Source organism: Coniophora puteana, assembly GCF_000271625.1.
Source record: "Coniophora puteana RWD-64-598 SS2 unplaced genomic scaffold CONPUscaffold_2, whole genome shotgun sequence".
NCBI lineage: Eukaryota > Fungi > Basidiomycota > Agaricomycetes > Boletales > Coniophoraceae > Coniophora > Coniophora puteana.
In genome coordinates, this window is record NW_006913054.1 from 893,195 (window position 1) to 911,855 (window position 18,661).

The following is an 18,661-nucleotide window of genomic DNA, read 5'->3' on the forward strand; positions in this document are numbered from 1 at the left end:
CAGATAGGGTGTCAGGTATGGCGTAACTGTTGCATGCTTACCTTGGTTTTCCGTTCCCGACACTTGTCGCATGCCTGAAGTGTCCGCTGTCTGGACCCAGTCGGCATGCGCAAGAACGCAGATGCTCCGAGATGTTCGATGGACGGCGGCGATGACGATGAGTGGCGAGAAAGGCCGGACGATTCGGGGGGAGGATAGAGGGGGCCTTGCTGGGCGAAGTTGGCATAGGAGACATCTGCATCGCTTCGGTGCGGTTTCGAAGCGTCCGTGTTGAATCTGTATGACAAGGTGGAGGGGGGCGGACAGGAGCTTGGGCCGGCGGACGATTGCTGGTAAGAGGCAACTGCCTGAGGTAGTCTGTGCTCGAATGGGCCTGCAAAGTACGGAAACTGTCTTTGAGGGTCCATGCGATGTGGGACTAGGGCGAGTGAGATCGTGGTTGGACAAGGAAGGGGGGTGCAGATGGTCGACGTCTCGAATGGGATCGCGAGGGGTTTTGTATGAGAGATAGGAGGTATCTGCGACGAAGAGGATTGGCAAGGGGGGACGAGGCGAGCCTGGCCAGCATTTTTAAGGCGTTGAGGATACGCTTGGAACGAAACTAGATTTGACCCGTCAGCTGCACAGGCCGAGTCCGAGTGGTGCAGTGTTTGGATGAATAAACTCTGCTTGGTCCGTCCCCCAGGGCCAGGCCGCGTCGAGGCACGGCAGATTATCCGTATATGGTTATACCTCCAACTCCGCGCATTATCTTCCCCTCTCTAAACCCTTTTTCACCCAGCTTTGCTGTCAGATATTCCGATTTAGGTCAAAACGAAGCAGAAGGACGGCCGCGCTCGAGGCTCTCGCCGATCGTACCTATGTGCGTTGCCCCCGATGATGCCCTGAAGATCTCTCAGATCTCTCAGATCTCTGAAGATCATGGTGTGCGGTGCTCCGATGTCGGCCAACTCGCAACCCGGATACATCGGACTCCCTCGGATGCTTGTAATGGCTATACACGCTTCAACTCCTTGTATTTTATTATAGAAGCCTACGAGCGTCTCTCTTCGGCACCGGCTTCCGTCCTCCGGGACTCCGGCTAATCTCAGCTTCCACTTTGCCCCACACGCGCCCTCCAGCCTAGGCCGTCCTTGCTCGCCGCTCCTGACTCATCCTTATGCCTTGAACGCTTCGTTGAACTCCCTCCCGATGAGCATCCGTCGGATTTCCTGTGTCCCCGCTCCAACGGCATACAATCGCGAATCCCGTAGAATTCTGCCCACAGGGTATTCTGTACACACGCACATTAGTCCTAAAACAAGACAACCGATTCAAACGGCTGCTTCAAGCGCTCACCGTTAATATACCCATTCCCACCAAGACACTGCTGAGCATCCATAGCAACTTCGATGGCCTTCTCGGTCGAATACAAGATCGCACCCGCGCAATCCTGCGGCAAACGAGAAATTTCTTGTCAATAACGTGTGACACCGCGCGCAAACTTCCGTTCGCCAACGGATTTTGCGTCGCACGGAACGCGTAGTATGTGGCGGCGATTGTCGCATGATGATATCGATACTCACCCTTCGACTGATCTGACCCCTGTCACATGCCTTTGCGACGGCGTACACGTACGCTCTGCTCGCGTTCAGCTTCGTGTACATGTCCGCGATTTTGGCTGCGAAGATGCCAGATTAACAAGATCCACGTGGCCGGGTCCGGACCTGACCGGGGTCAAAAGCCGTCGAGCGAAAGAAGACCGACCTTGGATGAGCTGGAAAGTTCCGACCGGTTGGCCGAACTGTTTGCGGTCATGTACGTATTCGACAGCGTAATCGAACGCCGATTGCATCAGGCTGTGCGTCGGGCAGATCCGTAAGCCAATGCCCGGAGACGGAGATTCTAACAGAGTTCAATGGCACTGACCCGAGAGGTCCGCCACTCAGGACCAGTCGCTCAAGGTCAAGGCCCGACATCAGCACACCGGCGCCTTTGTTGAGCTTGCCAAGTACATTTTCTGTTAGCGCAGCAGCAGCGTCCCAGAATACCCAGGGGCAAGATTAGCATCAGGTGTTGGCTGTTGGCAGAAAACTTTTATCGCCGCACCCTCAGGTACCTCGCAGTCCTCGAACACGAGCTCGCATGTGTCACTTCCCCGCATGCCAAACTTGTCCAGCTTTTGATGAGTCGAAAAGCCTTTGAATGACTTCTCGATTATGAACGCGGTAATCCCCTTGGAGCCCTTCTCGGGCGCAGTTTTGGCGTACACCACGAGGGTTGAAGCAGTAGGTCCGTTGGTGATCCTATCAACAGATAAAGTACAATGGCTCAGCAATCTCGGAACAGGGCACGGCGCACCAGCGCTGTGGACGCACCAAAATTTGTTCCCGTTCAGGCGCCAACCGCCATCGATCTTGTCCGCTTTGAGTTTCATACTCACAACGTCGCTCCTGCACAGCTCTGGTCAACACCCTTGCACCGGATCCGTCCGCTCCGGCGACCAAGGAATTCGTCATGCGGCACCAAGGCGCAACTTACCCGCTGCCTGGTTCGCTCATGGCGAGAGCACCGACCTTCTTTCCGCTGACGAGGTCGGGAAGGTACTTTTCCTTCTGCGCGTCTGTGCCGTGCCTGTGAATCTGATTGACGCACAGGTTCGAGTGGGCGCCGTACGAGAGCGCGACGGAGCCGGAGGCGGCAGAGAGCGCCTCCATGGCGAGCGTGTGCTGGAAGTAGCCCGACTGCAGCCCGCCGTACTTGGATCCGACGGTGACGCCTAGGAGGCCCATGTCGCCCATCTTCTCCCACACGTCCTGCGAGCGCGTCAGGGGTAAATGCGTGTGTACCCCAAGGAGGAATTAGTGCCAGGTACGCACGGTGGGGAAGGTGTTGGTGTGGTCGATCTCCTGCGCTCGAGGTGCGATCTCGCGTTGTGCGAACTCTGTCACTGCGTCACGAAACTGGATGCGGGGGAGGATGTATGCGGCACGTCAGCGTTGTCAGGAATTGTCAAGCCCCGAGTAACCTGTCAGAGCCCCGGTGTGGGGAAGGCCTAGACGCTAAGGCTGCCGTGGCATGGCTAGGAACGGGGCAACGCAGAGCTTCAGAGAGCGGCACACACCTCCGCTTCTTCGGCGGTCAGCCCAGCAACGTCTGCGTTGTAGGTGGAGGCGAACCGTGCCCGTCGCACATTAGCAGGCACGGCGGTGCAGTGTCTCCTCAGATTACGTGCGCCAAGTCGGCCGAACATAAGCGAAGGCAGAGACATGTAGGGAAGGTGGACGGAAGGCTGTCAAGCAATAGAAGGTGAAAACCAGTGTCGGCGCAGTGAGTGGTAGGAGGGCAAGTGAAGGTGGACGCCGGCAGCGGGTGTTGGATACAGCGACGACGTCTGCGGGAGTCCGGCTAAGCTAACTGTCAATGGTGCGCGGACCTTAGCCGCCGGTCGCCGGTGGGGCCGCGACGCGTCTCCGGCTCCGGCTTGGTTTACCCCGACTTGTTGACATCCAAACATGTCTGCGAGGAACATGCATAAGGAGCTTCACTGGGGGCATTAGACGATGTTTCCAGGGGAAACATGTCAAAAACATTTAAAATATTTTGCTCAAAATGCCAAATTTAGAAGGTAACCTGCCCAATTAGGAAGGTGACCCTCAAAACATTTTGAATGTTTTCATAGAAAACATTGGCAATTGCCCCCAGTGCTTGTAAGGAACACGAATTCAGTCGAGCGGTGCAATGAAATGCAGTGAAAGAAGCAAATCGCACTAGAGCGAGTGCGATGTCAATCTGTCATTCAGCCTCCTTCGTGGCGTCGCACTACCACAACTTGGAAATTAAGTACCGTACAACGGGTTCCCCAACCAACGACTTGGAGGTACGCCAAGAGGTACGCAGCTTAAAGACTCTGTAGCCCGGTGCAACTGGGAACGCTGAGGCGGTTCAACGGCGGATCTCAAAAGAGTTTTTGACCGTACGGATAGGATCACGAGAAGATCGTCATCACCAAGAAGCTCGTCGTCGATGTGTTGCGGTGTACGGATCGTGGCTCAACTCGACCGTGTTGGGTGATGTTGTTGAGCGTCTCGTCTTACTGAGCAATCCTATTCAACGCTTAGAAAAGATTTGATAGTGCGCTTGACCCGTAGATCGCGGTCGGAGATCCGGTAAAAATACTCTGCAAGGGCCAGAGGCCCAGAGCTGCGCAGCTGCAGTCTGTGCCTACTCAGCGCCAGCTCTTGATTTAGCGTTCATGGTTCCTGGATCTCCACTTACAGAGTTAAAGTTGCTGCACCGATATCTCCTTTGCAGTTGTATGGATCTAAGCAACGGTAGACATCGGTGATAGTTTTGTCCGACTTGATTCTCGTGCCTTCATAATACGAGATTCAGTCCATGTCCTAGATTGCTGAGTAGTTGACCTTATCAAACTCAATGGTGTTGCCCATCATGAAGGCCGCCCTGAGCAGGTACTTTTTTCTTTGACAAGCTCTGCCTCTCGTGGTCTTTTCGGTCAAGAGTTTTAAGACTGCGTAGCAATATTATGTGTAAGCGTGCGGGGAATTAGATTTACAGGAACCTCAGGGTAAAGATCTTGCATACATAAGTATGCACACCATCGCGGGAAACGCAGGGAGACCGCTAAGGTGCAGGGACATGCCTAGCGTTCATACTCAGAGATGTTAGTATGTTGGTGTGTGTGAGGCGAGGGAAATTGAGAGTTGCTTGGTGCCGGTGAGGTGTGGTTCAGCGGCAGCTTGGACCCCTGACACTGTAAGTGTCACGTGTACCTATGCCAAATACAATTACATAATTTCAACCTCGAGTTCTTGGTCACACAGCTCCTTGGCCACCAGCTCCAGTTTGTGATCCACCGCCATGGCTGCCCTCGCTGCGTACGTCCTCTCTGCATTTTCTGAGGTTGATTTACTGACAAGAGACTACAGTGTATTACCCGCACCTACATATGCACCCACTGTCTCGGACGATGAGGACGACGTCAGACAGGAGGGCCCGTCAACGTCAAAGGACCAGTCGTTAATCCCCCACAATGCCACTCCCCCGTATGGCCAGCGCAAGGGATGGAAGCCTTCGAGGCCTGAAGACTTTGGTGAGCCTATACTGAGACGTTACGCTGGTCTTGGGACTGACTGTATCAGGCGACGGTGGTTCGTACCCCGAATGTCATGTCGCACAGTATCCCTTGCAAATGGGCAAGAAAAAGGTATGCTTTCTCCTCCTACATTCCCCGACAATCTAACTATATGCTCTACAGACCGCCGCCGGCAACACCCTCGCCCTACAAGTCGACTCGGAGGGCAACGTCCGGTACGACGCCATCGCGCACCAGGGCCAGCGCGAGGGCAAAGTCGTCCAGTCTCAGTTCAAAGACCTCGTCCCGATCGCACACCGCAAGGACCTGACCGACGAGCAGCGCGCCATGGAGCGGCCCTCGGAGGAGGACGTGCAGGCGACGACGGAGAAGACGCGGCTCGCGCTCGAGAAGCTCGTGAGCGGGAAGATCAAGGCCGCGCAGCCCAAGAACGTCCCCGGCTCGCAGGGCAATGCGAGCTACATCCGGTACACGCCCGGCCAGCAGGGCGCGAGCGGGAACGGGCTGAACCAGAGGATTATCAAGATGTCGGAGGTGGTGGAGGACCCGATGGAGCCGCCCCGGTTCAAGCACAAGAAGATCCCGCGCGGTCCGCCGAGTCCGCCGCCACCCGTGCTGAGGAGCCCGCCTCGCAAGGCGACGGCGTCGGAGCAGAAAGAGTGGATGATTCCGCCTTGTATTTCGAATTGGAAGAACAACAAGGGTTTTACTATTCCGCTCGACAAGCGGTTGGCTGCTGATGGCCGAGGGCTGCAGGATGTGAGTTCAAACATTTTTATTTCATTCTATTTGTAACACTAATGAGGGCTGCGTGTACATAGGTGCATATTAACGATAACTTTGCCAAGTTTTCGGAAGCTCTCTTCGTTGCCGACCGACACGCTCGAGAGGAAGTACGGCAACGGTCACTCATGCAGCAGAAGCTTGCTCAGAAGGAGAAGGCTGCCAAAGAGGAAAACCTACGGTTGCTTGCACAGCGTGCTCGCGAGGAGCGCTCTGGCGTTGCTCCATCACGACCGGCGCAGCCGACGGCAGAAACTCGCGCGGCTGTCACTTCCGCTTTGGGTGGCTACGGCAGTGGCAGTGATGAAGGGTCCTCCGAGGCAGACCAAGACTCGGAGGCGGAGGACGACGATGCCCGCAAAGTTCGCGACGACATGCGCGCCGAGAAGCGGCGGGAACGGGAGCGGGAGATGCGGATGTCGAACATGGGCACGGAGCAACGCGCGAAGATGCTCGCACGGCAGCAAAACCGCGACATTTCGGAGAAGATCGCTCTTGGACTTGCGAAGCCGACGATGTCGAAGGAGTCGATGCTCGACTCGCGGCTGTTCAACCAGGAGTCGCTGAGCGGAACATTTGCTGACGAGGAAAACTATAACCTGTATGACCGTCCGCTGTTCCACGGCTCGAATGCTGCTGCGATGATCTACAAGTCGCGGGGAGATCTCGATGCTGGCGACGACGATCAGTATGGTGGCGGGACTGAGGAGGGCATCGGAAAAGCTCTGGACAACGACCGGTTTGGGCTCGGACGTGCGCAGGTGGGCTTCGAGGGTGCACAGGACCAGGAAGTCCGGGAGGGTCCCGTGCAGTTCGAGAAGGACACGAGTGACGTGTTTGGTGTGGACAAGTTCCTGGACGAGGCCAAGGGGGGGAGAAAACGAGGGTTGGAAACGGATGTGTAAGTATAGCTTTTTGTTTTTTTGACGAACAGATGCTGATTCTCGTTCCTTTTGCCATGGCAGCTCTGGGTCACGGAAACGGCAGCAGGTGGAGAGGGATAACGAGATGTCATAAGTAGGTAATGTTGTAGATAGACTATAGGTATTGTTTCTATGATATGATCTTGTGCTGTACTGGAATAAGAGTGAGAGTGACACGTCAAGGCGTGGAGGTTGCATGTGATGAGTTGGTGTGGCAACGGCAGCCAACAACAGTCGTCTCTTTCTCTCACGTTCTCCCTCTCCCCACCGTCGACGCCCCGTTGCCTCTCCAGCAACATTGGCTTAGCCACCCTACACTCTTTTCTCCCTCCCACTCACTATTCCCAGTATCGTTCTTGAAGACGGCAAATACACAGTACTAGGCTTATTTACAACGCATGAACACGCCTCATCGTCGCCTGCCTGCTGAGCGGGCACGCCATACAAAAGCAAAACGACTCGGCCATGTCCAACCTGGCCCCAACTACAACGCTATTCTCGCTGGGACACCCCAGCAAGATGATTTGATCCCCTTACCTGGTCTTGGCAGCAGTGGAGGTACAACGGGCGGTACAACGGGCGGTCAAGCAGCCGCTGGTGCAAGCGCCTCGACGACGGCTGTCTCTGCTGCTCAAAGCCAAACTAGCAGCGACCCCAAGGCAAGCAGCACCACCGCATCTGCAACGGCCAAGTCCCAGTCTGCGACTTCGGCCTCGGCGTCGTCCACGACTCCCAACTCGTCGACTACGGCTGATAGCAAGACGAGCACCACCGCAGCGTCCTCTACCACCGCATCATCGGCTTCTGCATCCGCATCCACGCCTGCTAGTGACCCCGCAGGCAGGTCTACTTCGGTTGTCGTCGTTCCCGGGGGAGGCACCAGCACTGCATCTGCCCCGAGCAGCTCCATCACGACCAACCCGAACAATGACAGCAAGTCCGGCGGCGGTCTTTCCAGCAGCGCCAAAGGCGGCATCATTGCAGCCAGCGTCATTGTTGGCATCGCGCTTCTCATTTTCCTTATTCGCAAGACCTACCTGCGCCGGCGAGACAAGCGTCGCATCTCCTGGGCGGACGCCGCTATGTTCCCGCCGCCCCCTGAGCCCGAGAACGAGAAGGGTTCCGCGCCTATGGAGATGTTCCGCGGCGCGCCGTCGCCCCCGCCCCATCCGATGGGCAACATGGGCGGAGGCGGCGGCGGTGGTGGCGGCGGAGGGTACTCGTCGCACCAGCAGATGATGATGCAAGGCCCGTATCCAACGGCCGGTGGCGCGTTCCCGCCGCCCCCGCCGCAGTCGTACAATAACCCGATGCCGTACAATCCCTACAACAGCCCGCACATGAACCAGTCGCTCCCGCCGCTTCCGCCGCAGTCCCCTGCACCTGGGTCTATCGTCAGCGTCGGCAACGGAGTCGGCGCAGGCGTCGGCGCCGCCAGCGCACTCGCCATGGCGCGCGCCGCGGCGTCCGGCTCCCCGCCCGCGCAGGCCCACGGGCACGGCGGGATGGGCCCTCCGCCGCCCAAGTCGGCGTCGCCGCCGGTGCAGGACGCGCTGGTGAAGTGCACGTTCATCCCGACGATGCCGGACGAGCTGCAGATCCTGTACGGGGAGCGCGTGCGGATGCTGATGCGGTACGACGACGGGTGGTCGCTGTGCGCGAACGCGCGCGGGGAGCAGGGGATGGTGCCGCTCGAGTGCCTCGACTTTGGCGGGGACGGGCAGGGGGCTGGGTATGCGGGCGCGCCGCAGCAGCAGCGGCACTTTGGGGGCGGCGGGTCGGGCGACTGGCACAGTATGCAGAGGAACAGCAGTTTGAACCCCGATGGGCGGTTTTAGGTGGAGGTGGAGGGACGGATGCGGCTATGAGATGAGATGTTGATGCGATGTTGGGGTAGGTAGCTTTTCTGTCTTTTGTTGTTGTTCACGAAGAGTAGCATGCTCATCAATGATGACTGTTTATTTTGTTTGGTGGACCAGGCTAGGCACTGCTGCTGCTGCTGCTGTGCACGTTGTCGTATTCCGTATTTATGATGCATACCCCCACATCGTTACCCGGATTTATTTCTTTTTTATTCTTTTTTTATACATCCTCTTCATTCCTGGTGTAGATGTGGATGTTGGTTATCGGCGGCCCGGTCTCGGGCTGTCCTTCCTCTCTTTTACATACTACTATTACTTATGCGTCTCTGGGACTGAGACGCTTTTCCTTACTGTTGATCCCTTGAGCGAGTCGCGTATATTTGACTCGGGCCTGGGGCTCTCTGTAATTCAGTTTTTTGTGACGTGGATTTTTTCTTGATAGATTGGGAGGACGTGACTGAGGGCTTTATGGAGACTTGGTTTTTCTTTTTTCCTGGAGGATGGGATTTTTTTTACAGTGCATTGTCTCGTTATACTGTGTTTCTGTGTGTACGTATGCTATAGTGTTTTGTTACTTGCTGTCGTTGTGGAGCTGGGTAATAGCACTTTGTCACTTTTTGACCTGTGGTTAGGACTCAGATGTTTGACGGGCGCTAAATTGTACTGACGCCGAGTCGCGTCTAACAAGGACCACCAACACCACCACCTCAATTGCGATTATGAAGAAAAAGGTAAGGTCTCAGGCGGTCAATGTATCACAGTAAACCTTGAACAATGTCCAGGTTCTCCTCATGGGTGCCTCTGGCAGCGGAAAGACGTCGATGCGCTCCATGATCTTGTGAGTCCGCCTCCCGCCGTCCTCCCGCCTACCCGATCACAGAGCGTCTAGAAACCCACCCGCGCGCCTCTGATCCCCCAGCTCGAACAACCCCGCGTCGCTGACGGAGCGCCTGGGCGCGACGATCGACGTCGAGCAGAACCACGTGCGGTTCCTGGGGGACCTGATCCTGAACCTGTGGGACTGCGGCGGGCAGGAGGCGTTCATGGAGTCGTACCTGCACCAGCAGCGGAGCACGGTGTTCTCCGCGGTGGGCGTGCTCATTTATGTGTTTGATATCGAGACGCGCGAGCTGGGGCGGGATCTGGAGTATTTCCGGGAGTGTTTGGAGGGGCTGAGGCAGTATAGTCCGGCGGCGAGTGTGTTTTTGCTGGTGCATAAGATGGATCTGGTGAGGGAGGGGGAGAGGGCGGCGGTGTTGGCGCGGAAGAGGGAGGAGCTGGAGAGGGCGAGCGGGGGGAAGGGGGTGACGGTGTTTGGGACGAGTATCTATGACGAGACGCTGTATAAGGTAGCCCCGTCTCTCCCCTTGACGTTCTCGAGCTCATCGCTGACTTGGATAATTTGGATGGTAGGCTTGGTCTGGGATCGTGCACACGCTCATCCCGAACGCGTCGACGCTCTCGCGGCACCTGCGCATCTTCGCGGACGCGTGCAGCGCGAACGAGGTCGTCCTCTTCGAGCGCACGACGTTCCTCGTCATCGCCACCTCGTCCTCGTCCGCCCCGGCCCCGGTCGACGGCGGCGACATTTCTGCGGCAGAGGCGGCGGCTGCGGCGGCCCCAGACGAGACGGCGCTGAACCCGAAGCGGTACGAGCGCACGTCGGAGCTCATCAAGGCGTTCAAGCAGTCGTGCTCCCGTCTGCGGGAGGAGTTCCACTCGCTCGAGATGGAGCTCGCGGAGTTTACGGCGGTGCTGGATGAGATGACGAAGAACACGTATGTGCTTGTGATTGTGCATAATCCGGTCGTCGGTGAGTGCGCGTCCATGGATCAAATCCAAAGAAGCTTATTGTGCTTGTTCTGCGTCTGTGCAGAGACCGCTGCGATCAAGATGAACATCCGTATTGCCCGTAGGAAGTTTGAGGAGCTGCAAGGGGACAATACGCCGTCGTGATGCTCTCTGCCTTGCTCCTCTCACTGCGTTTCTGGTTTGTACACCCTGTGTCCGAGCCTTTTGTTTGGTGTCATCCGACTGTGATCGGTGCACCTTGGAACAGGATTGCCCCCCTTGTATCACAAGGAAGAATGTACGATATGAACAAAGTGGTGTAATTATATCCTGGAAGGAACAATCCGGGTCACTATCCTGACCTGTCCAACGTTGATAGCGCTACTGCTCTGGTGATGTGATCTGCGCCGGATGAGCTCATCTGAGATTGTGCGCCGATGTTTATTGGACCAGCAAAGAAGCGGTTGACAAGGGAAATTATAATGAGCTGTGAAGACACATGCAGAACATACACATAGGGGCTGTGCGTTGTCCGTCGTAACGCGTCGCCAACTAAAAAGAGCCTCAACTCCACCCTTTATTATAAACTTGTACTACTCACGACTCGGGCTGCCTAATAATACTGTGCACTCGGAGTCGTCGACGACGTTGATCAACACTCCCACCAACGTCACTCCTGGCCGAGCGGACTCCACGCGACGTTCAACATAATACGCACCAATGCACGCCGGTGCCTCGAGCAGCTTTATAGGACCTGATCCTCGCTCCGAGTCCCGCATTTACTCTTCAAGTCCACCAAACATGTGGACATCAGCGCCGGAACGCACAAGCCACACAGCCAAGGGCAAGGGGCGTGCCTTTGACGGTGTCATCCCGCCTGCCGCCCTCGAGGGCATGTCGGACCGCGACGTTGAAGGTGCGTCTCAGTCGTCGTGTCTTGCGGTTACCTCGGTCTCAACCCCTTGCAGCACTTACATACCAGCTCCTCGGCCGCCTGCCTCGGTCCAAGCTCGCGGACATCCAGCGACGCATAGACCCCATGCTCCGCTTTGACTTGATTTCTGTCAGTCCCTCTAATACCCCATCGCTGGGTCTATCCTGCCCAAAGCTAACCTACGCTCCCATTTAACTACAACTACAAACACAAACGCGCATCCCTCGCCCGTCCGCCCATGCGACTCGCCATGCCCACCCACATCCACACGTTCCCGCACCCACCCGCCTATCACGCCCCCCACGGCAACGGCAATGGCCACGTGCAGCACCTCCCCACCGAGCTCGCGCTCAAGGTCTTCTCCTGCCTGCCCGCGCCGGACCTGCTCGCGTGCGGGCGCGTGTGCAGGCGCTGGCGCGCCGTCGCGGACGACCAGGCGCTCTGGCGCGCGCTGTGTGCCGCGCGCGGGTGGCGGTGGCGCTCGAACGGCGTGTTGTCTGATAGCAAGGCGAAGAGGCGGAGTGCGTCGCTCACGGGCGCGGGGGGCGGTGAGGGGGCGAGGCGGCGCGAGAGGGAGGACGGGGACGAGGACGAGGGGATGGGAGATGAAGAAGAGGACGACGAGAGCGAGAGCGAGGACGAGGGGATGGGGATGGGTGAGCGGTTGGATGGCCATGTTGGGGCGGGTGCGGGCGCGGCACAAGACGAGAGCGCCGACTCGGGGTTTCAGTCCATGGTCAACGGTTCAATGGACGTCATGCGAGTCGGCGAACGAGAAGATGCGTTCCGAGTACATTCGCCGCAGGCGATCTCCCCTGCGCGCTCGACGGCTTCGGACGCTACGATCGTGCTTTCTGCGACACCGACACCTGCGAGACGCACCGTCTCCGCCGGCCCCTCACTATCTCGCCTGCCCATCCGCCTCGCGCCCTCCTCGTCATCTTCTCGGCCCTCTGTACCCGCCGCACCGACGCCTTTAGCGCCGGACTACAAGCTCCTCCACCGCACGCACACGCTGCTGCACGCCCGCGTCCGGCGCGGCGCGTACCGCCTGCGCACGCTCCCTGGCCCGAGTGGCGGCGGACACACCGCAGCCGTGTACTGTCTCGCGCTGTGGACGTACCCTGCGCACTTCCAGTCTCGGACGCAGCGCGCTCCTCGCTTTAACAATGGCAGCGGTAGCAGGAGCGGCGAGCCGCTGCAGGTGCTCTTCACGGGCTCGAAGGACCGCACGGTGCGCGAGTGGGACGTGCGCACGGGGAGGCTGAGGCGCGTTATTGCGGGGAGACACAGCTCGTCTGTGCTTAGTCTTTGTGTTGCGCCTTCGCGCTCTCAGGTTGGCACCGAAGATGGTGAAGACGACGGCACCGACGAGCTGGGCGACGCGGGTCTGCTGGTTACAGGCGGGAGCGACCGGCTCGTGACGGTGTGGGACCTGGGCAAGGACAGACTCGTCAAGGCGCTCAGGGACCACCTCGACAGTGTGCTGTGTGTAAGGGTGGACGGGGGCAGGCTGGTGACGTGCTCGAAAGGTGAGCTTGTCTCTGCCGTTGCGTGCATACACGAGGCTCATTTCGTGTTCTTCTGCTTTTTCGCTGTACTTGGTACTTTTGTGATGCGGCACAGATCGCACGGTACGGACGTACGCCTTTCCTTCGCTGCAGGCGCAGTTCGTCCTGGAGGGCCACCGCGCGGCCGTGAACGCGGTGTCGGTCGTTGGGGACACGATCATCTCGGGCTCGGGGGACCGGTCGGTGAGGGTGTGGGACGCTCGCACGGGCGAGCTTGTGCAGTCGTTCGAGGACCATCATAGTCGCGGGTGAGCCAATTCTCGAGATCATGATATCAAAGGCTGAATGGAAATCTGCCCCGCCATCATAGGATCGCGTCTATCGAGTTCCACCCGCCGTTCCTCCTCTCGGGCTCGTCGGACCGCCACGTGCGGATGTTCGACATCTCGACGTCGCAGGGGTGGTCGACGAGCCACCGGTACGATACTGCGGCCCAGGCCGCGGTCGCGCCTCAGATGGGTGCGGCGCCGTACGCTTCGGCGGCGATGGCGAACGCCGCTCTGGCTGGCGCAAGTGCCACTTCAACGATGGCGGCGGGCGGCTCGTTCATGCAGGGCGTGCAGCTGCACGGCTCGCTCTCGCAGACTCTTTTGCAGGGCTCGGTGGGTCTGGATGCGGCGGGCGCGGACTTCGGCCACCCTGTGGCGGCGCCTAATTCGACCGTGACGCTCGGGCATCACAACTACACTCATAATGGTGGAGTGGGTGTGGGTGCTGCTCAGCAGCCGCAAACGGTGCTGATGCAGTGCGGCTCGTGTCGCGCGCGGGCGGTGACGGCGATACCGATCCGGGCATATGAGCGGCACGGGCAGCTGGTGAGGAGTGTTGCGCTCGGGGACGAGTTCGCGATCACGGGGAGCTATGATTTGAGTATTAAGGTGCGTGTCTCTGTTTGACACGCGTTCATTATGCTGAGATGGGCGATGTGGGGTAGGTGTGGGATCGGAAGACGGGTGCGCTGGTCGCTGATCTCGTCGAGGGGCATGTGGGGCGGATATTTTGTGTGGGGTTTGACGGCGCGAAGGTGAGTTGGGCTTGCGATTCGCGAAGAAGTGGTGGCTAATGGAGCGGGTTGCTCGGTTCGCTTGGGCTAGATCGTGTCGTGTGGAGAAGACCAGGTGTGTGGGACGCTTCATGTGTCAGACGCAGTGGTGCTAACAGATTGCTCTAATTAACAGAGGGTGTGCATATGGGACTTTTCGCATGGGATGGATACGTCGTTCATCGAGTTGTAGTCTTTTTTTTTGTCACGATCAATGAGCAGCACGTTTTATCTGCATGGCGACTTCAGAATAATCTCTGCGAAGGATTCTACGGCGGCCTCTCTAATTTTACCCTGAGATGTTCGACGAACGACTCCAACGGGCCCCACTGGCTGAGTGGAGGAAATAGCCCCTATGTCCCAGAAAGATGATGTCACGCGACGTCATGTTCCCTTATAATCCCTCGCAGCCATTCCAGCCCTCACATATTCCCCACTCATTTTTATCTCTCAAAGCTTATTCTCTCATCGTCAACACCATGAACGCTCTCTTTCGCTCGTCCGCTATTCGGCGTGCCCCTCTCGCCCTGCGCACAGCTGCAAAGCCACAGCCCCTGTCTCGCCCAGCTCAACTCGCAGCCCTCGGTGGCCTCAACGCCAACACGATTCACGTGCGCTTCGCCGCCAGCTCAGTCGCCAACCGCCCGGGCTCGCAGACCGTCGAGCACGCCACCCAGAATGTAAAGGAAGAAGTTGGTAACTCGGCCGCTGACTGGGCGCGCTCCATCGCCGGTGGCTCAATCAATGTCGGCTCTGTCACGCCTTCGAAAGACAACTTTGTAAGCGTCCATTCGTGCTTCCTTCCATCTCTTCTTCCCCGCGCGCTTTCTCCGCTTTGAGCCATGGGGTTGTGTGCATGAGATGTGTGCGTGTTGATGCTAATTTTGGATTTGTTCTTCTCGAACGAATAGGTTGGCATCACGAGTGCCATGGCCAACACCGTGCCCAAGCCCTACCTCTTCATGGGTCTCGCCGGTGGCCTGCCCTACGTCGCCTCCGCTGGTACGACCGTCTACCTCGCCCACCAGGCAGGCATGGCCGCCCTCGGACTCGACTCGATGGACCCCGGCGTCGCGTCGACGATTCTCGACCAGGCGCTCACGTTCCAGGTCACGTACGGCGCCGTGCTGCTTTCCTTCCTCGGTATGTTCCTGGGTTCTTCGCGGCCCCCGCAAGATGTGTGCTGACGGGGATCTGAATCTGGGGTAAATTGTTAGGTTCGCTGCATTGGGGCATGGAGTTTGCCGGCCTCGGCGGCCACAAGGGGTACCCGCGTCTCCTGCTCGGCGTCGCGCCCGCCATGATCGCGTGGTCGACGATCGCTCTCGCGCCCACCACCGCGCTGCTGTGGCAGTGGCTTGGCTTCACGGGCCTATGGTATGCGGATAACCGCGCGACGAGCGCTGGGTGGAGTGAGTGTTCCTGGCTTTCTTGACGATGTCTCGCAAGGGTGTGTTTCCTGACCATATCTGTTTTTTTCACAGCTCCCAAGTGGTACTCGCAGTACCGCTTCTACCTCTCCATCCTCGTTGGCACGTGCATCATCGGCTCTCTTGCCGGCACGTCGTACTGGGGCCCCGTCGCGGGCCACGGTCTCCTCTCGCACGACCTCAACATGATCCGCGCTGAGAGGTAGGGTTCAACGTTTATCCCAGCACAAAGTTCAGTGATGCTAATTGGACGTTGCAGGAAACGCCGCTCGCCCGAGAGCGTAGGCACGATCGGCGGTGACGTCGAGGCCATCCAAGGCGGCGAGGCGGCCGACAGCTACGTCGTCCTTCGCCACAAGGCCAAGCCCGAGGAGGAGAACAAGGACGAGAAGAAGTAGGCTACTGCTCCCTGTCCTCCCTCACCTCTATTCCCTTGAGGGTTGAGAGAAAAAATGTGAACTCGCAAGCGATTGGACACTCATCACGCTGTATGTATGAATAGATGATGTGGAGCATTGTATAGTAAATGTGTATCATACCAACATAGTAGTCTGTTAACTGTTAATATCAAAGCTGCATTCGCCATTTGAGAGGTTCGTGAGTCGTGTGTTGCTTGCGAATAGGTGTCAGACGCGCCTTCGTATCAAACAAGGTACTTATGGTCCAGACGTTACAGAATGGCATGCCGCTGGTTCGACGTCGTCGGGTGCCAATCATCTTGCATATCCTGTTACAGCAACTTTTGATGAGTCCTGGTACGCCAATTTCTTCCTACTCAAAATGTTGACTTGATTTCAGACTTTATTGCCCTTTATTGCCATACCACTTGTTTCTCGGGTCATTGACCTCTCTTTGGAGCCATGCGAACGCCGACCGCAGAACGGAGCCAGACAGTGCTGGTGTCCGCATATGATCATCATTAGAGACCGTTCTGAGGTAATCAACCCACGCTGACTCCGCCCCGAGACAGAGCATGTGAAGATCAGGCGGGCAGACGTTTGACAGATGCCATCCACAGGAAGATACGTAACGTCACAGGATCTCCCCATGTCATAAAAGCACTATGCACTGGCAGCCCCCCGTCAGGCTCCCCGTTTCCCAGCATCCCCCGAGGCCTTCCCTTGCAATTAATATTGACCAGCCCCGGGCCCTCGATTCATATTCTCGGTGATACTGTATATCATGCGATTCTACTTCTCAACGGACCACGTCCGCAACAGCATCGTCACCAACGACCACGCGCAGGTCGTATACAAAATCGACACGCCGTTCAAGTTTCTGTGGCAGAAAGGCGTCAGCACGATCTGGAAGATCGCGCCCAGCTCCGAACCCATCTCCTTTGGTCAAGGCATCAACTCGGCGGATGCAGAGGAGCTCGATCCGGATCCGAGAGACGACGATGGGGCGGCGTTTCTCGAGGCGGACGCCGCCGGGGACGACGCGAAGATTCGGTCCCCCAGTCAAGAACCGGACGGCTCGGAGGGAGACAGCGCGAGTGCGAGCGACGGCGAGGAGCTGGCGCGGTCTGCGACGGAGGAATTCGACATGCAGGATCGCTTCGTGAAGCTGGCCACCGTCGAATGGCGGCACATCAATAGCACGACGATCAAGTGGCTTGGTGCGAATGGTTTCGGGACCAGCGAGGTTGCAACCAAGGATCTCTTAAAGTCAATCACTTGGACTAACAGGTAAGCATTACTGGTGTACCTGTACACTGATAATGGAACGCACAGGCGACGAGTGTTTACCGGATGTGACGGCCGTACCTACGAGTGGGAGCTAGCATTCCACGTATGCAAAGTGAGCCATTCGTCCTACCCACGATGTGTGACTAGAATCCTCTTACATTGTGAATTAGCTCTATCTGGTTGATGGCGTCCAGAAGACGCGCATAGCCCGCTATCACAGATACAAATCTGTTCTTGTCCACGGCAAGGACTCCAGGTCCGGATATCTCGAGTTCGACGACGAAGAGCTTACCAAGGCTTTTGGTCAACCTCACATATCTTCCGACCTTTTGGACATGCTACTGGTGACATTCTTGTATGTCGAGAAGCGTAGGAGGGACAAGGAGCGTGCAGCAAAGAGGGATATCCGATGGAACTTTTGATTGCGTCCTGCGATAGCCTAAGATATAGGTATAATACATAGCTGATGGCCAAGAAATCCCGGAAACAAAACGCGGTCAACGTAGAGGCAGCGCAAACGAGACTCATCTAAGTGGTGAACCCTCCGATCCTCATGCCGGCGCAGCCATATCGGCATTCGTCTCGTGCACAACAGTCCCCGCCAGATGCTTCGTGTCAGAGTACTGCACCAGCGTGCCCTGTATGCTGCTCTCCCCCGACTCTAGCTGCTCGAGCGTGAAGTCCACGATCGAGATGCTCGCGTTCGCAACACGATCCGGCATCTGGGGGGCCTCTCCCGACTCCTCGGGGCCGGGACGCCAGCGCACCGCCTTCGTCAAAAGCAGCTTGCGAACCAAGCGCGAGATGAGGCCGCCGTGGCTCGTGACGAGTATGTAGCGGCACCGTCCGTCGACCGAACTGTTGGCGGAGCAGCTCTTGATGTACTCGACGATGTACTGCTCCCAGCCCTTCGTTGAGCGCTCGGCGACCGCCTTCGACGTCTCAATCATGCCAGACGGATTCCGATTGCGTGCCGGGGCAATCTGGCCCTGCAGCTCTGCGAGAAACTGTGGCATCCCTCAGCAGACGAGAAAGAATATGAGAAAATCGCGTTTGTGATGGAGGACTCACTCTTTCGCGGAGCCACTGGTGCTTCTCGAGTCGAACTCCAGGATGATGCTCTAGAATGATTTCTGCCGTCTGAATAATCAACTTCCGTACAGTGCTGCAAAAACCTGGACAAGGCTGGAGATCTAACGCACCTTGGAAGCCCGCTGCAAATCGCTCGTGAACGCACGATCCAGCGGGGTATCCTTGAGCGCCTCCGCTGTGAGCCGGGCTTGCGAGATCCCGAGGTCGTTCAGGGGTATATCGAGCCAGCCCTGCATCCTGTTGTCCTTGTTCCAGGCAGTCTCGCCGTGGCGCACAATGAAGACACGGGCTAGGAGCGACGACGACATGTTATCGTCGTCCAGAAAGCGCCGTCGCGAGCAGATATATACGTGACAGTTTTAGGACCTCAAAGCAGCGCTGAGCTAGATCAACCATGCTTTCTCGGAGGACAGGTTCATCCCCGGGCCCATCACCGAGGGGAAGCAGGAA

General features: G+C 57.6%; 8 protein-coding genes across 8 annotated transcripts; 6 read left to right on the forward strand and 2 right to left on the reverse strand.

Moving 5' to 3' along the window:
- Window positions 1-980: 980 nt before the first annotated feature.
- On the reverse strand, window positions 981-3,329 carry CONPUDRAFT_117077 (acyl-CoA dehydrogenase NM domain-like protein). Its single transcript, XM_007766352.1, has 10 exons — window positions 3,104-3,329; window positions 2,859-2,942; window positions 2,521-2,795; window positions 2,358-2,432; window positions 2,089-2,285; window positions 1,909-1,999; window positions 1,747-1,838; window positions 1,566-1,660; window positions 1,339-1,432; window positions 981-1,273 (listed from the first exon to the last, which is right to left on the reverse strand). Exons 1-10 carry the CDS (start codon window positions 3,248-3,250, stop codon window positions 1,158-1,160), a joined length of 1,266 nt encoding a protein of 421 aa, XP_007764542.1. The 5' UTR covers window positions 3,251-3,329; the 3' UTR covers window positions 981-1,157.
- A 1,531-nt stretch (window positions 3,330-4,860) lies between these two features.
- Window positions 4,861-6,958, forward strand: CONPUDRAFT_162190 (uncharacterized protein; the record flags this gene model as incomplete). The annotated part of the gene is made up of 6 exons (XM_007766353.1): window positions 4,861-4,877; window positions 4,929-5,092; window positions 5,142-5,206; window positions 5,258-5,854; window positions 5,917-6,779; window positions 6,844-6,958. The coding sequence occupies 6 exons, from the start codon at window positions 4,861-4,863 to the stop codon at window positions 6,893-6,895; spliced, it is 1,758 nt and encodes a 585-aa protein (XP_007764543.1). The 3' UTR covers window positions 6,896-6,958.
- Window positions 6,959-7,072: 114 nt separating this feature from the next.
- On the forward strand, window positions 7,073-9,480 carry CONPUDRAFT_162192 (uncharacterized protein). Its single transcript, XM_007766354.1, has 2 exons — window positions 7,073-8,698; window positions 8,786-9,480. The coding sequence occupies exon 1, from the start codon at window positions 7,200-7,202 to the stop codon at window positions 8,637-8,639; it is 1,440 nt and encodes a 479-aa protein (XP_007764544.1). The 5' UTR covers window positions 7,073-7,199; the 3' UTR covers window positions 8,640-8,698; window positions 8,786-9,480.
- Window positions 9,455-10,619, forward strand: CONPUDRAFT_87379 (uncharacterized protein; the record flags this gene model as incomplete). The annotated part of the gene is made up of 4 exons (XM_007766355.1): window positions 9,455-9,501; window positions 9,583-10,012; window positions 10,077-10,476; window positions 10,540-10,619. 4 exons carry the CDS (start codon window positions 9,455-9,457, stop codon window positions 10,617-10,619), a joined length of 957 nt encoding a protein of 318 aa, XP_007764545.1.
- Window positions 10,620-11,333: 714 nt separating this feature from the next.
- On the forward strand, window positions 11,334-14,220 carry CONPUDRAFT_162194 (WD40 repeat-like protein). The gene is made up of 8 exons (XM_007766356.1): window positions 11,334-11,370; window positions 11,423-11,517; window positions 11,717-12,920; window positions 13,015-13,207; window positions 13,270-13,837; window positions 13,894-13,983; window positions 14,054-14,077; window positions 14,138-14,220. The coding sequence occupies exons 1-8, from the start codon at window positions 11,349-11,351 to the stop codon at window positions 14,192-14,194; spliced, it is 2,253 nt and encodes a 750-aa protein (XP_007764546.1). The 5' UTR covers window positions 11,334-11,348; the 3' UTR covers window positions 14,195-14,220.
- Window positions 14,221-14,480: 260 nt separating this feature from the next.
- CONPUDRAFT_162195 (uncharacterized protein) lies at window positions 14,481-16,015 on the forward strand (the record flags this gene model as incomplete). Its single annotated transcript, XM_007766357.1, has 5 exons — window positions 14,481-14,780; window positions 14,913-15,144; window positions 15,219-15,413; window positions 15,486-15,633; window positions 15,691-16,015. The coding sequence occupies 5 exons, from the start codon at window positions 14,481-14,483 to the stop codon at window positions 15,827-15,829; spliced, it is 1,014 nt and encodes a 337-aa protein (XP_007764547.1). The 3' UTR covers window positions 15,830-16,015.
- Window positions 16,016-16,320: 305 nt separating this feature from the next.
- CONPUDRAFT_162196 (uncharacterized protein) lies at window positions 16,321-17,541 on the forward strand (the record flags this gene model as incomplete). Its single annotated transcript, XM_007766358.1, has 3 exons — window positions 16,321-17,119; window positions 17,165-17,231; window positions 17,290-17,541. The coding sequence occupies exons 1-3, from the start codon at window positions 16,614-16,616 to the stop codon at window positions 17,539-17,541; spliced, it is 825 nt and encodes a 274-aa protein (XP_007764548.1). The 5' UTR covers window positions 16,321-16,613.
- On the reverse strand, window positions 17,530-18,647 carry CONPUDRAFT_79625 (phosphoglycerate mutase-like protein). The gene is made up of 3 exons (XM_007766054.1): window positions 18,322-18,647; window positions 18,191-18,259; window positions 17,530-18,126 (listed from the first exon to the last, which is right to left on the reverse strand). Exons 1-3 carry the CDS (start codon window positions 18,517-18,519, stop codon window positions 17,671-17,673), a joined length of 723 nt encoding a protein of 240 aa, XP_007764244.1. The 5' UTR covers window positions 18,520-18,647; the 3' UTR covers window positions 17,530-17,670.
- Window positions 18,648-18,661: the final 14 nt, after the last annotated feature.

Coding starts and splice junctions, on each gene's coding strand:
- CONPUDRAFT_117077 (XM_007766352.1), bottom strand. CDS start 3,250: ATGTCTCTGCCTTCGCTTATGTTCGGCCGACTTGGCGCACGTAATCTG. Junction 2,943..3,103: donor TGACCGCCGAAGAAGCGGAG/GTGTGTGCCGCT, acceptor CCCCGCATCCAG/TTTCGTGACGCAGTGACAGA. Junction 1,661..1,746: donor AACTTTCCAGCTCATCCAAG/GTCGGTCTTCTT, acceptor GCATCTTCGCAG/CCAAAATCGCGGACATGTAC.
- CONPUDRAFT_162192 (XM_007766354.1), top strand. CDS start 7,200: ATGAACACGCCTCATCGTCGCCTGCCTGCTGAGCGGGCACGCCATACA.
- CONPUDRAFT_162194 (XM_007766356.1), top strand. CDS start 11,349: ATGTCGGACCGCGACGTTGAAG. Junction 12,921..13,014: donor GCTGGTGACGTGCTCGAAAG/GTGAGCTTGTCT, acceptor GATGCGGCACAG/ATCGCACGGTACGGACGTAC. Junction 14,078..14,137: donor TGTCGTGTGGAGAAGACCAG/GTGTGTGGGACG, acceptor TCTAATTAACAG/AGGGTGTGCATATGGGACTT.
- CONPUDRAFT_79625 (XM_007766054.1), bottom strand. CDS start 18,519: ATGTCGTCGTCGCTCCTAGCCCGTGTCTTCATTGTGCGCCACGGCGAG. Junction 18,260..18,321: donor ATTTGCAGCGGGCTTCCAAG/GTGCGTTAGATC, acceptor TTGATTATTCAG/ACGGCAGAAATCATTCTAGA. Junction 18,127..18,190: donor ACCAGTGGCTCCGCGAAAGA/GTGAGTCCTCCA, acceptor GGGATGCCACAG/TTTCTCGCAGAGCTGCAGGG.